This window comes from Suricata suricatta, chromosome 1 (genome assembly GCF_006229205.1).
Source record: "Suricata suricatta isolate VVHF042 chromosome 1, meerkat_22Aug2017_6uvM2_HiC, whole genome shotgun sequence".
Classification (NCBI taxonomy): Eukaryota; Metazoa; Chordata; class Mammalia; order Carnivora; family Herpestidae; genus Suricata; species Suricata suricatta.
In genome coordinates this window covers 193,728,988-193,742,634 of record NC_043700.1, presented here as the reverse complement: position 1 = coordinate 193,742,634, position 13,647 = coordinate 193,728,988, and the positions used below count along the sequence as shown (strand labels likewise).

Sequence of the window (13,647 nt, the reverse complement as noted above, 5' to 3'; positions counted from 1 at the left end):
TGTGGTGTATATACACAATGGAGGATTACTCGGCCATCAAAAAGAATGAAATCTTGCCATTTGCAACTACATGGATGGAATTAGAGGGTATTCTGCTAAGTGAAATTGTTCCGTCAGAGAAAGACAACATCATATGACTTCACTCATAAGGAACTTAAGATACAAAACAGATGAACACAAGGGAAGGGAAGCAAAAATAGTACAAACAGAGCTGCGGGTTGCTGGAGGGGCTGTGGGAGGGGGAGGGCGGAACGGGTGAGGGGCACGGAGGAGGGCGTTCGCTGGGATGAGCACTGGGGGTGGCGCGTGGGGACGGATCCCTGGACTCTACCCCTGAAATCCTCACTGCACGATGTGCTAACTGGGATGTAAATTAACGGAAAATTAAGAAATATTAAACATCTAAAATTAAAAAGTAAAATATAAAATTAAACTGCAAGTTGGATAAAAGATGGCTATCTTTCATCTTGAGGATTTCATACACGTGAAGGACAAAAGGAAAAAACAGATAATTCACAGTCAAAGTCAAGAGACGACTAAGCTGAAGACACTCAGGACCAGTCACAGCAATGAGGACCTGTCCCTTCCAGACGCCTGGGGGAGGACGTGCATGTGGCAGCCCCTCCTTCCCAACACTAGCTGATCCGTCCAGAAAACACTGGGGAGGGTTGCTGTTCCGGACACATGCGCCAGGGAGAGAAGCCGGTGAGGACTGGTGTTCCTGCGCAGCCCCCCGCGGCGGGCGCAGAGGGGAAGGGCAGCCGGGCTGGGTGGGCAGATCCCAGGCTTCTGCACGGAGGGAGCCTCGGGCCTCCATCCTGTGACGACAGACCAGGTGGGAAGAGCAGCGGGGGCCGGGGGTGTGGGCGGGGCCAGAGCACACATGACAGGACAGCCCGGGGCCCCTCCACCCTGCTCCCAACCAAGGTGAGTGCAGGGCCAGGGCCGGCACCTCTGAGGAACGTGACCTCGGACACCGCAGAAACGGCATCAACATGAGGCCAAACAGGACTTGAGACCAAGTCAGGAACTCCCACTGGGCGTGACAAGGAGCTCCATCCGGGGGACACACGGGCGAAAATGGGAAACTTGATGCCCGGGGCGAGTGGCGGGGGGAGGGGGGAAGGCACAGCCTTGCCCACGAGCTGGGTTCTCTCAAGCCAACACAACAGGCCCGAGGTGGGCAGCGTGGGGGCAAAGGGCAGGGCTGGGGGACAAGAGGTCGTGAGCAGGGTGGACACCCAGGCTAGGGTGCCTTGGGGCCAGCTGGTGGTGTGCCGCTCAGCCGCGGGGTGTCCCACCCAAGCAGGTGCTGGGGGGCCCCATCTCTCGGCTGGGCGGGTGGTGGCAGGAGGCTCCAGATGAGCCCACACGGCCCACCGGGGGTCCTCCTCTGCGGCCACTGCCAGAGCCTCACCTTTGGCAAGAAACACAGGGGAGGAGGCAGAGGGCAGAGGAGCTGGGGTCACGCGTCATGAATGTGAGTGGCGCCCCCGTGCGCCTAGGCTCGCGGGGGGCTTGCTGCGGGCATGAAGGGGCCGGGGAGGGCCCCGAGCCCGCGGTGGGCGCGGGCGCTTGCCCTGGAACCCCGCCGGCGAGCCAGACAGCTGCAGGAGCGAAGCCGGGGAGGCGCTGGCGGACAGGAGCGCTCCGTGAGACGGGCCTGGGGGGCTCGGAGAGGGTGCTCCCCGGCCCCCGGCCACGCTGGCTCGAGGAACAGGGGCCGCTTTGTGCCAGGGCAGCGCTCCTGCGGGTGGGTTCTGCCGGCTTCGACCGCGTGTCCCCTTCTGGGGAAGTTAGTTCAGGGGCGTGTCCGTTGGGGTGTGGGGACCGGGCCCCCGCTTACCCATGTGTCCGTCCTGCGGTGGGCTGATCAGCGAGATTCTTGCCGGGCCAGCGGAGACCTCAGGCTAAGCGTGTAAGGAAAACAAGTCAGCTTCCGCCCGGCCCCTCCCGAGAGCAAGAGCCGCCCCCCATTGACCGCGCAGCTGGGTCCTGTCGGGGCCGCTGACCACCCCCATGCGGCTCACAGCAGCCCAGCTGGTAGGGCTCCACCCAGCGCTTTCAAGAATTTCAGAAGAGAGAAAAACTAAAGTCCTTGGCTCGGGTGAGAACGTCTTAAATCGTGCACAAACCCTCATTCTGGGCACACGATTCCGTCACCTTGAACCCCCGGTGTTGACGGGCGAGGTGCTCTCGCTCCCAGAGAGCCCAGCTCCGGCCACGCTCCCGGGGTGGCCCCAGCCTGGTCCCGAGAGGACGCGCTGTCACCAGGGATGGGGCCCCTCCCCCAGAGAGGAGGTGTGGGGTGTGCGGGCCGAGCGCGCCTTCCGGCCGCCCCCTCTTCACCGCCCCGGCCGCCCCGCCCTCACAGGCCCGGCCTCCTCTGCTCTGTCTCTAGACTCGGCCCCCGTTCCCTGTGCCCGACGGTGGCCCATCTTCCCAGTTCCCAGCCCTGGCACATCCCCCCCACCCCCACAGACTCCCCTGGGCCCCACAGCAGGGTACCCTCCGTGACCCCATGCCCCCGGAGGGGCCTGGAGCAGAGACGCTCTGCAAACAGCACTGCCCCGCCTGGCTGGCCCCGCGCGGAGACGCCCACTGCCCGCCTGCCCGACCCCCGACAGCCTCCTGGGTGGAAGGGTGTCTCCGGCCACAGCGGTGGGCTCGTGGCAGCTGTCCTCCCACGGGCTGGAGCTCTGGTCCCACCACCGCCGGGTCCTTCCTGTGGGCCTGTCCCCCACTCCTGCCCCAGCGCTTCCCCCCTGCAGTGGCTGGCTTAGTTGGGGTGCCCAGACGCCCGCCACTCCCACGTGCGCCTGCGGCCCCTTGCGCCCCGGACCTGCACCCCTGTCCAGCCTGGTCTGCACATCGCCGCTGCCCACATCCCCTGCAAGGCAGCTCTCAACCTCGGGCAGGACATTTGCAAATCCAACAGAAAAACTCGTCACAGCGAGAAAAAGTGACTGCGTCTGACTAGAATGGGGTAACTTGTCTCTTCTCGCCTTGGCTTCTACTAAGAAAGGGTTTCCAGCTGCCGTGTCAGCTCTCAAGTCTCCTGTTTCAGAGAGAATCCGGTAACAGGTGAAGCAAGAAGGATTTGGAGACAGACGGCCGGCGGGGCTGCCGGGGCACCCCAAGTCCCTGTGAGGACCGGGGTCTGGAGCACGGCCGGGAGCCACCGTCTAGGATCCCACTAGACCTGCGGACATTCCCCAAGGGCCCCACCCAAGCAGGGCTGGAGCAGACCCGCCCCGAGGCAGCCACGATGCCCACATAGGTGGCCCATGCCAGGCTGGATTTTGGGGTGCGGCTCCAAGAAACCGTGTGTGGCAGATGGCTGCGAGGAGGGGCGCGCTCCACGCACTGAGGCGCTCCCACGGGGGCTCCTACATGTGCTCCCCCAGGCACAGGTTATGGCTCTCCTCACATTCACAACTTGATCATGGGGAGTTCTTCCTGCCAGAGAGCAAGTCCTCTGGAAGTTTCTAGGACGTCCCCTCGGAGCCTACAGCTTCCCCCCAGGGTGACTGCGGTCTGGGCCCTGAGGCAGCCCCCCCCCCCCCCCGGCACTGAGCAGCCCCTAGTCTTGCCGGTGGCCTCGGCGCGTCCCAGGAGGCCACGCGGAAGCGGCTGGGTCTGCGTCTGGCAGCACTGCCGTCCGCGCTCCCGAGCTGACGCGTCTGCTCCTTGGATTCTCCCTCCAGGCGGTTCTCGCGTCTTACTGGCCTCCCTCATCAATGCCTGCGTTATAGCAGGTCTTCCCTCGGGATTCGTGAGTCATCGCTTCACTGTCACACCGGCCTCGGGCCCTGGCAGGAAGCTGCAGGCTCTGTCCGCGTCCGGCACGCCCCCAGCCCCCGTCCACCTGCAGGCTGTGTGCCTCTCACCTGCCCCCCCAGGACCCCAGGCTTGGCGCAGGGCAGCAGATGGGAGGGGGACGCGGCGGCCCGTGCCAGGGCTTGCGTGGTGGGCGTGGCGCCTTCCTGACCGGCCGAGGTGCCCTCACCCTGCGTCCCCTGCAGCTGCGGCCACTCGCCCCAGACAAGCCGGCGGCGGCAGGGAATTCTCCCAAACCCCCGGACGGTAACCCTCAGGACAGCCCCACGCAGGGGCCCTCTGCTCCCCTCTGCGCCCCACCTGGGCTGGCTGTGCCACCCAGGGTCTCTGGGCCCGGGGTGGGGTCCCAAGACGCAGCTGTCACTCTGCCTCAGCTGGGGGCTCACAGCCGCTCAAGCCTGGAGCCGTCGCCTGCACCCACTCTGGAACTGACAGCTCCGGGAGCTGAGCGGGGAGCGGGCGTGTCCTGGAGCCCTGAGTCTGGCTCCAGCCTGAAGCAAACCATGGCCCGCAGCCGGATTCTGCGGGTCAATCTCCCTCCTGGAAGCCTCACCTCCTGGACCCCTGGGAGCAGAGCCTCACCTACTCCCGACCTGCCCTTGACCCCAGCTCGAGCTACTCCTGGCCCAGCGCCTCACTCTGCAATTTCAAGACTGTTCACTGTGTTCTGGTCCCTCAACTATAAACTCAGGGACATGGGGATCAGCTCAGGATGTCGGCCTCTAATCTCCCAACCAAGGCCACACGGGGGGGAGGCTCAGAGCCCAGCGCCTGCAGTGCAAGGGCCGGCAGCGGTGCGTGGAGGCTGGCACCCGAAAGGCAGGGCGGGGGTGCACCCACAGCGTCCCTCCCAGATCGGGGGGCGGGCAACAGGACGGGGGTGGAGGGAGGGGCATGGAGGGGAGGCACACACTGGCACCCGCGGCCAAGGACTAGGCCGTCTCCTCTCCCCAGCTCTGGATGGCTTTGGGTGCCCACCTGCTTATCCCGGAATCCAGACTCCTCCTTAATCTGGTTCCAGGCTGCCCCCCGGAGAAGGAACACCCCTTCTCACCAACTGGCCTGAAGGCCGGCGCGCCCCTCGTGGGGCTCCCGGGAGACCGAGTCTCCCGGCCCAGCTGTTTGTGGACAGGCAGCGCCAGGCAGGGTGTAAATTAAGTCACCGACACAAAGGAGTCCGTGTGCCCCAGGTCATCCCTCTGGGGACCGCTTCCCATCCCCTCCTGGAGCCGCGGGGATCCATCGGGCCAGGGGTGGGGGCGGGGATCCCAGGCCTCGCTCCTCCGGGCCAGGACCCTGCGGTCTGGCCTCTCCCCACGTGGGAGCTGGGCCTCTGCTCTTCAGGGCCCTCGGGCTCCAACCCCCTGCCGCACTTGGCTGGACGGGGTCTGCCCCGACTTCACTCGGCAGCTCTCCCCTCTTCCCCACCTGCTGCGTGTGGAAGGACCTGCCTGAGGAGCCACACCCCAGCCGGCTCAGCCGCTGGCCCAGCGCACCCAGGAGAGACCCCGGCGCGACCCGTCCCCCAGGACCGGACCGTGTGCGCCTCCTCACGCGGAGGAAACCAGACGCCGTACGTGGGGTGAGGCGGGGCCCAGGGAGGGGTACTTACTTTTCTCGCTGGGGAAGGCGCAGGGTCGACCTGCATGGCCTCCACCCTGTTAAATGACAAGGGGACACGCTCAGGGGCCTGGGGCTCGTCGGCCACGGACAGCACGGAGACTCGCGCCGCGGGCCAGGTGCTCCCCTCCAGGCCCGCTCCCCTGCCCTGCCACCGGGGCGGTCCCCTCACTTTCCTCGGCACTCACTGCCCGCCCCACACGTTTCACACGAGTGCTCAGTACATGTCCGAATCTCACAGGGAAGCGTGGCCTGGGCACCCTCGTGGGAGAAAACCGGCAGAAAGGAGAGGGCCACACAGGACGGGAGAGCGAGCCGCTGAGCGGGACACGGCGGGGGCGGGGTGAGGCTCCCCCAGCCGGGGTGGGTCAGGGTCCCACGAGAGCCACCCGCACAGCTGTGGTCTCTTGTCCTATTTTTGTCGGGGCTGGATTAGTCTCCCAGCCGCCTCCCCTCGCCTGGCCATCCCGGTCCCAGACCAGAGTGGCAGAGACGACACCCACTGGCCCAGAGTGGCTGCAGAATGTCCTCCAACCAATCACTACAGCTGTGGGGACAGAGCTGACGGACCTCACACCTGGTCATGCGGCTGCGCCCCATGGGGGCCGCGGGGCACTCTGGGGCGCTGCCTGTCCGCCGAGCAGGGTGGGGGCAGGGAGAACCAGAGGCGGGTCAGAGGACGGGCCGTGCGGCCCGCCGGAGCCGGCCAGGGACTCTCGGGGACCGTCCGACGCCCCACCGGACACACACCTGTCGGAGGTCGCGGAGCGGTGGGGCAGGGGCGTGCGTCCGCCGGGCTTCGCCGAGGGAGCTGCAGCAGGGGGCTGAGCGTGAGGCCGCGCCCGCCGGCCCGGCAGTCTCTTCACGTCCCTCCCAGCTCAGGCCCCGAGTCACTTACTCAGAACTGGAGTTTTCATCGTGCTGAAAGTGGTCTGTTGTGACAATCTCGTGCTACACAGAGAGAAGGTGTTACTAAAACCGTAAACGTTTACTTCTACGTGACCCACCCGGGTTCCAAGCCTAAGCCAACAACACAGCCGATGCTCCGTGGGCGCCCGGCCCCGCCCCCCGCGCCAGCCTCACTTACGCACCAACACGCACTCTCACCCGCCTCCCCGAGGAGCCCCCTCAGGACAGGCAAGTGGCCTGCGGCTCACTCTGATGGCCAGTGCACAACTGACTGACGGACCACGGGCGGGGGCAGGCAGCCGTCCGCCTCTACGGTGTGGTGACCACGCACCTCTGAGGGCCCTTGCTCCTGCCATGGGCTCTGTGACCAACGTGCTCCGTGCCGGCCCTCCCCAGGACACGACAGTCACAGAGGGCCACCAGCACCCGCACCCCAGCAGGCAAGTGTGACGCCACGCTGCACAGCCTGGGCCCTTCCTACTCTGGCGGGGGGGACAGGCAGACGTGCTCTGGGGGAGGACATCCTCCCTGGAGAGCAAGAGCCGGCCCCCAGGATGGGACGGACCCCCTCCCCGGCCCAGACAGGGCAGAACAGGCAGATCGGGACTCCGAGAAGTCAGGTGTGGGAAACACCAACTGTGATGGGCCTGGACAGAGATGGGGATGAAGATAAGCTAGCACCATGGCGGTAAACATGACCAGGAACATTCCAGAAATGTAAAAGTGAGCAGCCAAAATGAACCTGTGATGGGAAAGGTGTGCCACCGCAGCAGCGCAGAGAGCCGGGCCTGGGGCCAGGGAAAGCCCAGTGAGCGTCAGAGGCCGCAGCAGCAGAAACCACATGCCAGGCGCGCTAGGCGCAGAAGGGGCACGAGGACGCGGGCAAAGTGCAGGATGTGGAAAGGTGGTGGCTGTGATTTTCCAGAATTCACAGAAGATTCCCCAGAAAGAAAGTAAACCATACACCAAGAAGGACGGATCACAGACCCCACGTAGGTGCCTGGCTCCCTCCCCTAGCTGAGCCCCTCTTTCTCTCAGGATCTCCTGCTGTGATCTTTTGGGGGTGGGGCAGGACCCCTGGGCACCCCCTGGTGCTGGCGTCGGCTGGCAGGGGCCCTACCACCCCAGATGGGGCCCCCGTCCGTGGTGGCTGAGCGACTTTCAGCAGCACAACACAAGGGGTGGCAAGCGTCCACTCAAGTGTGAGGGTCAGCCCTGCGCACGTGACCAGCTGGGTGGACGCCAGCCCCCCAGGGCCACGACTCTGCAGCCCAGTGCTCCACCCTCCGCGCTGGGAACACCACGTTAACACACCTCCCGAGACCGCACCCTTCCTGGAAGAGAAGGCGCTGCTGCCCGCCCGAGGGCGCCACCGACTCACACGTGCTGTGTGCGTGCACTGGGCCCGGCGCCACGGCCCTGGCAGACGGGAGACCCGCAGGCCGAACACAGGGCCCCGACAGGGCCCGACCACCGGGCGCCCCCACATGTCCCTTTCTGACTCCCTTTGCTGCCCTTCCCCTCCCACTGAACTGCTGCTGGACAGAAGCTCGTGGTAAACGCAAGCGCTCGCTCTCCGGCCCCCGGGTTACACCACGGTCTCGGACAGTCAGCCGCCCTGCGCGCTCTGGAGAGAACTCACCTCCGCAGCTGCTCCGTCTGCAGCCCTGACCTCCGGAGGCATTCTTCCAGCTTCGAGATCTAAACACGACCAGGGTTCCGGTCACCAGGTGGCGCAGCAGACAGCCGCAGAAGCACGCGCCACCGGTACCGTACCGTCTCCAGCCACAAGTCAGAAACGCAGGAGGCGGGGGAACAGTCCCCTTGCTGTCCGAGCGAATGAGCACCGAGCTCAGGCTGCCAGGGGCCCCAGGGCCAGCGATGGACACTGCCGGGCAGCACGAGGCCGCTTCACCCAGGTGCTCCCCCGAGAGCCTCCGTCTACACCCCAGAAGGTGCCGCTCCTGAGTCAGAGCTGAGGCTCCAGATTGACGTTGCTGCTTTTACCAAAGCTTTGCTTTTTTTTCATCTAGAGGAGAGGACTTACAGGACCAGGGGACAGTACTTATGGGGCAAGGGGGGGACGTGCAGGGCAGGAGGGAGGGGGGACTTAGAGGGCAAATGAACAGGCACCTTGAACGTCCTTGACAAGGATGCGCCAGTGCAGCTCGCCATCGCTGCGGGCAGGAAGTGCCTCCTGAGCTCTGGGCATGGGGGGCCATGTTGGCAGTCCAAGGTGGACCAGCCCTGCTGACCACGGTGCGGCCCCCCAGCAGCCACACCCCACCAGACCCAAACCGCGCCCCAGGCTGAGGGTCGGCGGGCCAGGGCCCGGCGCGGCAGCCCGCCGCCTGGAGACACAGCCTTGTGGGGAGGCAGCCAGCCGCTGGGTTTACCTTTTCTCGATAGAAGGCCAACAGTCTCTTTCTGTGCTTTTCTTGAAATTCCGAAACCTGAGAAGACAATGCGTGTCAGCTGCCAGCACTGGCCCCCCAGCCCGCCCCCGCCGGTCCAGGTGCGGGCTCCGCCGGCTGCCACCCTGTGCCCGAAGCAGAGCTCAGGACAGCCGCGCCGGGAGTGTGGGCAGCAGCGTGTGCCCAGTGCAGATGCGAGCCGAGGCCTCAAACTGCATGTGAAGGCCACACCGCCTCCCTTGCTTGTGGCTTTGCTTGTGGTGTCAGTGGTGCTCAGGGCCCGGCCGTGGGATGGGACGCACCAGGGGCCAACTGCAGCGTGCCGGCCCTTTGGGAGCAGCTGGGTCACAGGATGGCCTCCTGAGCAAACAGCACCGACAGGGCACAGCCCGGAAGTGCTAGGTGGACGGGGCTGGCCCGGGAGGAAGAGCCAGTGCAGGCAGTGGGGCCCGGTGGAGCAGAGTCTGCGCGCCCACAGACCGTGTCTGCACCCCAGGGCCCACCGCTCCCGGCCCAGCACCATCTCTGACCTTCCATTTGTGGGAGCCCGACTTCCAAGTCCGCAGCGGGCTCCCGAGAGCACCGGCGGAAACCAGGAACCGCGCCCTGTGATTTACTCACAGGAGGAAAGAGCCACCCGCACGAGGGAAGTTTCCAGACATGAGGCCTTCCCTCTTGAAACACTGCTGCCCAGGGGCAGGGCTCCTGCGGGGCTCATGTGGCACCGGGCGCAGGGCCAGTTGGGACGCAAAGTCAGCATCCCGCGGGTCCCTCCCCAGGACTGCCAAGCACACGGACCTGAAGGGACAGCCAGCCCACAGTGGTCCAAAGACCTCGTGTGCGGGCCAGGCCACCTCCGGAAGACGGGAACACAGGAGTGACAAACACCCTCCTGTTCTCCCGACTGCATCTGCTGACGGTTCTGTGCCCCTGGGGCCTGGAGAACGTGCTGCCGGGCGTCCTGCTCCACAGGACGAGGGGCGACGGGCGCAGGCTCTGCCAGGAGCACTAGTCTGGGGGTGGGGGCTGTGCCACCAGGGCACCCTCAGAGCCTGCCCGTGACAACAGCTCTCAGGCCACCTGGGGGGGGCTCCTCAGGTCTGGCTTCCAGGAGCAGGGGCCTCACTTCCGGGCGAGGTGGTGTGGGCGGCAAGGCTGGGCCGGCCGGTCTGGACCTGAGGTGGGGGCTGGGCACAGCGGGGAGCGGACCGGAAACCACCCTCCGTGCTGCCTTCAGCAAGACAAGATCCCGACTGTCTGCTTGGTCTTATTCCTCAGCGGGTTCCAGGTGCACAGCAGGAAGAGAACGTCACATACCGGCCCGAAACCTCATGTCTCGGTGCGGGGTGCAGACCGAGAGACAGCGGGACGGCCACTGGAGAGTCCGCACACACACAGGCACGTGGGCCCCACCTCGGAGGCCCGTCGGTGGGCCCGAGCCATCTCCACCCCTGCAGGCTGCTCTCTGACCGGAACAGGGAGGGAGGACGTGGGCCTCCGTGGAGGGTGGGGCCGCAGGCAGAGGCGAGCCCGGGAGGAGGGCTTGTGGACAGAACGCTGAGCCCAGAGGGGCCTGGTGCGAGTCCGAGGCCGCGTGGCCCCCTGGGTCTGTGCGCCGCCCACCTGTACCAGGCAGGGCCAGGCTCCAGGACCCCAGGGTGTTGGCCCAGCTGACCGTGTGCCGGGCCCCTCAGGCCGACCGCTGTGGACTTGACAGGGTAGGTGACACCAGCCAAGACAAAACCTAAAGGGCCATAAGCCCTCATCTGGAAGAGAATGGCCTCCTGGACAGAGCGCACGGCCTCGTCAGGTTATGAGGCGCACAGGCTGATGACGGCCAGGCCAGGAGCTGACCTGTGACTGGCAGGAGGTGTGGGACAGGCCGGGGCACGGTCCCCTCAGGTGGAGCCCCAGCCTCTGTGCGGTGGGGTCGAGGCGCCTGCCGCCCTGTTGGCCAGGTCCCCCTGGAGGAGCAGCCGTGTGTCCACATCTGACCAACACGGACCAGCCCTGGCGTAGGGGAGAGGGGGTGAGATGGGGTCCCAGGGAGCCGGAGGGAAAAGGGGGATTTGTTTCTCCGTAACTGGATCGGGGAGGGTGACTTCCCGACGGCTTCAGCGGAAGGACGGTCTCCTGCGCTCTCCAAGTGACCGGAGCGCCCGAGAGCGCCAGGGTTCTGTCTGTCGACGCGGACCCTGCTAGAAACCAGTACTGAGAGACTCCTAGGACACGCATCCGCTCACTTCCAACGTTAACACGGGTGCCGACGTGACGTCCTGCCACGTGGCCTCTGGAAACGCCACTCTGCACCATGACAGACGGGCTTGTGACCATGGGAGACGGGACCCAGCGGCGAGAGGCAGGTCACTGGGCAGGTGCCAGGACGGCCTCCATCCCCACCCCGCCCCGTGCGGGCGCAGAGGCCGCGACAATGTTAAGTCTGCAGAGACTCTGGAAACAGCGTGTCCGGCACGGGACCTCCAAGCTTGAAAACACAGCTTCCGGGCCTCAGGGGGGCCTGGCCCATGAAAGCTCCCCGTCTCCTGGGCCCTCCCCCCCCGCCGGGACCGCAGCCCTAAACGCAGAAGGGACAGCCGTGATACTGCAGTGGTTTTGGGCCGTGTCACAGCTGGAAAGTGGCTTTGCAGAGAAGAGGTCTCGGTGGGGCTGGTCGACGGCAGCCTCCAGACGGGCAACGGGTCCAGAAGGTCAGGGCGGGCACTGCCCTCTCCCGGCCGCTGCCCCACCTGGCCTCTCCCCCTCCCCCACAGCGGGGGCTACATGCTGACAGAAGGGGGAGAAGCGGGGTGGCTGGGGACTGGGGGGCTCCCCTCTCCTCCAGGCAGTGTCCTGGACGGACCAGTGGCCTGCACAGGGTCCAGGGGTGTCTGGGGGGGGGCGAGCAGGGGTTCACACCCCTGGAGGAAGGAACAGGGGAGAGACACGTGTGGTCGGGGGGCGGGGCCGGGGGGGAGGACAGGACAGAGTGTGGCCGAGCGGGCTGTGACCCTCAGAGAGGACAGCCTCACGAGGCGGCCACCGCCCGGCCGGGGCCGTGCTGAGCGAGAAGCCCCCCGTGCGGGGCTCACCTGGGAGGTCTCTCTGGAGTACTTCCTACACAGGCCGTCTATGCCCAGGAACAGCGCCCGGATGTCCGCGTCCATCTGGAAGAGAAGGAAAGCGGGGTCCCTGTTTCCGCCTCCAACGCGGGGCGCGGCCGCCAGCGAGAAAGCCGCACCTCCAGGTCTGGAGTCGGCCACACATGACAGGATCAGTCAGTTCCTCACAAGCCACCTCCAGGGGCCCCGGGAGGGACACGCACGTCCCAGCTGCTGGCGGCTGTGGCAGGCCAAGGGAAGCGTCACCCCTCCAGGGCTAAGGGGCTCTGGGCACCCGCCGCGGGCAGTCGCTGGCAGCTGGTTGAGCCCCTGGGCCACACATCCTCATCTGTGAGGCAAGAGACACCCCTACTTGGACAGGCTCCCCCAAAGCCTGAAGGAGGCAGGGGTGAAGCCAGGCAGAGGAGACGCATGGAGCTCAGAAGGGGAAAGCCGACGAGTGCAGCTACCTTGTCACACAAGTACACGCCGAGCAAACGTAAGGGACGTAAAAAAGCAAGGGCCCTTGGGGCCCCTGGGGGGCTCAGTCAGTAAAGCGTCCGGCTTCGGCTCAGGCCATGATCTCATGGTTCGTGGGCTCGAGCCCCACGTCGGGCTCTCTGCTGACAGCTCAGAGCCTGGAGCCTGCTTCGGAGGCTGTGTTTCCCTCTCTCTGACCCTCCCCTGCTCACGCTGTCTCTCTCTGTCTCTCAAAAATAAATAAACAATAGAAAAAAAAAATAAAAAAAAAAAGCAAGGGCCCAAGAAACCGCGTCTGACGCTCGCGCGGACGTGCCCCGCCTCCTCCGGACGTCAACACCCCCCCCCCCACGGCAGGAGTCTGAGAGGGGTGACCGCGGCCTGGACAGGACAGCACGAGGCACACAGGAGGGCCCGGAGGACACGCACCGGGGCGAGACGGTGCGTCCTCCCCGTCTGGTCTCTGGCCTGCGCCGTAAGCAAGTCACGAGCGTCGGGCTGTGGTCCTGAGCTCCCATGAGGCGGCAGTGACCCGACCCGGACGAACAGTCGGGACGGAGACGGCTCCTCAAGGGGCCAGGCCTGGGGGACGGTGGCAGGGCTGGGAACAGGTCTGGCCTCGGAAGGCAAGGGGCCGCCGTGGCGGAGCAGGCCCGGAACCCACTCCGGGCGTCAGGATGGCAAGGGGCCCTGCATGGTGCTGCCCAGACGGCCCACGGGGCCCTAAGGCACCTGCTGGGCACCAGCCGGACCCACCGCCCTGGCACCTCGCCCATTGCCTCCCAGCCTCCGTCTCCCGAGCGAGGTAAGCAGAACCGGTGCCCCCCCCAGAGGCCGTGTTGACCCCGGGCAAACAGAAGGGGAGAAGCGCGCCCAACAGCGGGCGGCCTGGCCTGGTGCCCAGCGTGCGGGGGGCGTGCATGCCGAGTAAAGACGCGTGCACCGAGGACCCCGCAGGAGTCCGGGCACCGACGACCCCGCACGAGTCCGGGCACCGAGGACCCCGCACGAGTCCGGGCACCGACGACCCCGCAGGAGTCCGGGCACCGAGGACCCCGCACGAGTCCGGGCACCGAGGACCCCGCAGGAGTCCGGGCACCGACGACCCCGCACGAGTCCGGGCACCGAGGACCCCGCACGAGTCCGTGCACCAGAAACGAGGCACCTGGCAAGGCAGTCACTGATCTGTCAGCACCCACTGCCTTCCGGGACAGGAGTCCACCACTCTGCATGTGACAGAGGCCCGAGGGGCATGGGAAGGTGTGGACACAGAGCAGCCGAGGGCT

General features: G+C 66.1%; 1 protein-coding gene across 2 annotated transcripts in view; it reads right to left on the bottom strand.

Annotated features, from left to right (window-relative positions):
* The window catches only part of RNF212 (ring finger protein 212), a 35,611-nt gene that overhangs the window by 9,843 nt on the left and 12,121 nt on the right, over window positions 1-13,647 (bottom strand). The window contains exons 3-10 of one of the 2 annotated variants that reach the window (XM_029949738.1): window positions 11,873-11,947; window positions 8,766-8,822; window positions 8,012-8,070; window positions 6,359-6,411; window positions 6,211-6,271; window positions 5,453-5,498; window positions 1,847-1,910; window positions 441-818 (exon numbers count right to left, since the gene is read on the bottom strand). In XM_029949738.1, the coding sequence (XP_029805598.1) occupies window positions 562-818; window positions 1,847-1,910; window positions 5,453-5,498; window positions 6,211-6,271; window positions 6,359-6,411; window positions 8,012-8,070; window positions 8,766-8,822; window positions 11,873-11,947 (672 nt within the window). In that variant the 3' untranslated portion in view covers window positions 441-561. Of the gene's footprint in view, window positions 1-440; window positions 819-1,846; window positions 1,911-5,452; window positions 5,499-6,210; window positions 6,272-6,358; window positions 6,412-8,011; window positions 8,071-8,765; window positions 8,823-11,872; window positions 11,948-13,647 lie in introns of those variants that run through there. The other variant, XM_029949730.1, reaches the window with a different exon arrangement.